This window comes from Cannabis sativa, chromosome 9 (assembly GCF_029168945.1).
Source record: "Cannabis sativa cultivar Pink pepper isolate KNU-18-1 chromosome 9, ASM2916894v1, whole genome shotgun sequence".
In the NCBI taxonomy this organism is placed as follows: Eukaryota; Viridiplantae; Streptophyta; class Magnoliopsida; order Rosales; family Cannabaceae; genus Cannabis; species Cannabis sativa.
In genome coordinates, this window is record NC_083609.1 from 48,203,997 (window position 1) to 48,205,826 (window position 1,830).

At 41.4% G+C, this 1,830-nt stretch overlaps 1 protein-coding gene across 1 annotated transcript; it reads right to left on the reverse strand.

Moving 5' to 3' along the window:
- Positions 1-104: 104 nt before the first annotated feature.
- LOC133031444 (uncharacterized) lies at positions 105-716 on the reverse strand. The gene has a single exon (XM_061104941.1). The coding sequence runs from the start codon at positions 714-716 to the stop codon at positions 105-107; it is 612 nt and encodes a 203-aa protein (XP_060960924.1).
- Positions 717-1,830: the final 1,114 nt, after the last annotated feature.

The window sequence follows — 1,830 nt, forward strand, 5'->3', positions numbered from 1 at the left end:
ATAAAAAAAATTACTCTCAGCTAAATAAAATTACAAAAATACCCTTTCGGAGTTAGCGGATATTACAATTATCCCCCTCTAAAAGAAAATTTTGTCCCAAAATTTTACTCAAATAATTCTGGATATTGTTCTCGCATATCAGATTCTAGCACCCAAGTAGCTTCCTCAACCACGCTGTTTCTCCATAGGACTTTCACCAAGGTAATTGTCTTATTTCTCGAAATCCTATCCTTTTGATCAAGAATCTTTACCGGACGTTCATTGTAGGACAAATTTTCCTGCAAACCCAGTGTTTTATAGCTCAAAACACGCGATGGGTCTGACACATATTTCCGGAGTTGAGATACATGAAATACATTGTGCACCCCAGATAATGATGGCAGTAAAGCTATTCTATAAGCTACACTGCCCACTCTATCCAATATCTGAAATGGACCAACATATCTAGGACTTAGTTTCCCTCTCTTACCAAATCTCTTCACCGAGAGTCCTTTTCGTGGTGTCACTCGAAGGAACACATGATCACCCACTTCGAACTCAATGTCCCTCCGCTTTAGGTCTGCATAAGATTTCTGTCTGCTCTGAGCTGTGATCATTCTAGCCCTGATCTTCTGAATAGCTTCGTTGGTGTGCTGAACTGCATCTGGCCCTAGGAGTTTGTTCTCTCCCAACTCATCCCAATGCAGTGGAGACCTGCATTTTCTTCCATACAACATCTCATAGGGTGCTACCCCGATAGTAGACTGATAGCTGTTGTTGTAAGAAAATTCAATCAAAGGCAGGTATTTGCTCCATGATCCTTGGAAATCTATCATACATGCCCTCAACATATCTTCCAAGATCTGATTTGTTCTCTCAGTCTGACCATCTGTCTCTGGATGATATGCAGTGCTGAACTTCAATCGAGTTCCCATTGCTCTCTGTAAGCTTTCCCAAAAAGACGAAGTGAACCGAGCATCTCGATCACAAACAATAGAATACGGTGCCCCATGTAATCTCACAATCTCATTCACATAAAGTTCAGCAAAATGGTCCATGGAGTAAGTCATGCGTACTGGTAGAAAATGGGCAGATTTTGTATACCTATCGACGACTACCCAAATGGCGTCATGTTGCTTTGTAGTCTTAGGTAATTCAGTCACAAAATCCATGGAAATCTCTTCCCACTTCCATTCAGGGAGCTTCAGTGGTTGTAACAATCCCGCTGGTCTTTGATGCTCTGCTTTAACTTGTTGACATGTTAAGCATTTGGCCACAAATTCAACTACATCCTTTTTCATACCAGGCCACCAATACAATGCTTTTAGGTCATGGTACATTTTAGTGGTCCCGGGATGAACTGAATAAGGTGTAGTATGAGCTTCTACCAATATCCCTTCTTGAGCTCATCATTATCGGGCACATAAATTCGTCCCTTGAACCGAATTAATCCCGTGTCTGATATTTCATAATCTTTGGCGTTACTATTCAAAATTTCTTGCTTTAGTTCACTGAGCTTTTGATCTGTCGTCTGCCCCTCTTTAATTCTTTCTAACAAAGTGGATTGAAGTGTGACCTTTGCAAGTTGCCCTGTAATAAACTCTATACCAGCTCGTTCCATGTCTTCCACTAATTCCCTTGATACTCCTTGTAAAGTGGAAACTAGTCCGGGACCTCTACGGCTGAGTGCATCCGCTACCACATTGGCTTTACCGGGATGGTACATTATCTCGCAGTCGTAGTCTTTGACCAACTCCAACCATCTTCTCTGCCTCATGTTTAACTCCCTCTGGGTGAAAAAGTACTTTAAACTCTTATGATCGGTGTAGATTTCACATTTCACTCCATAGA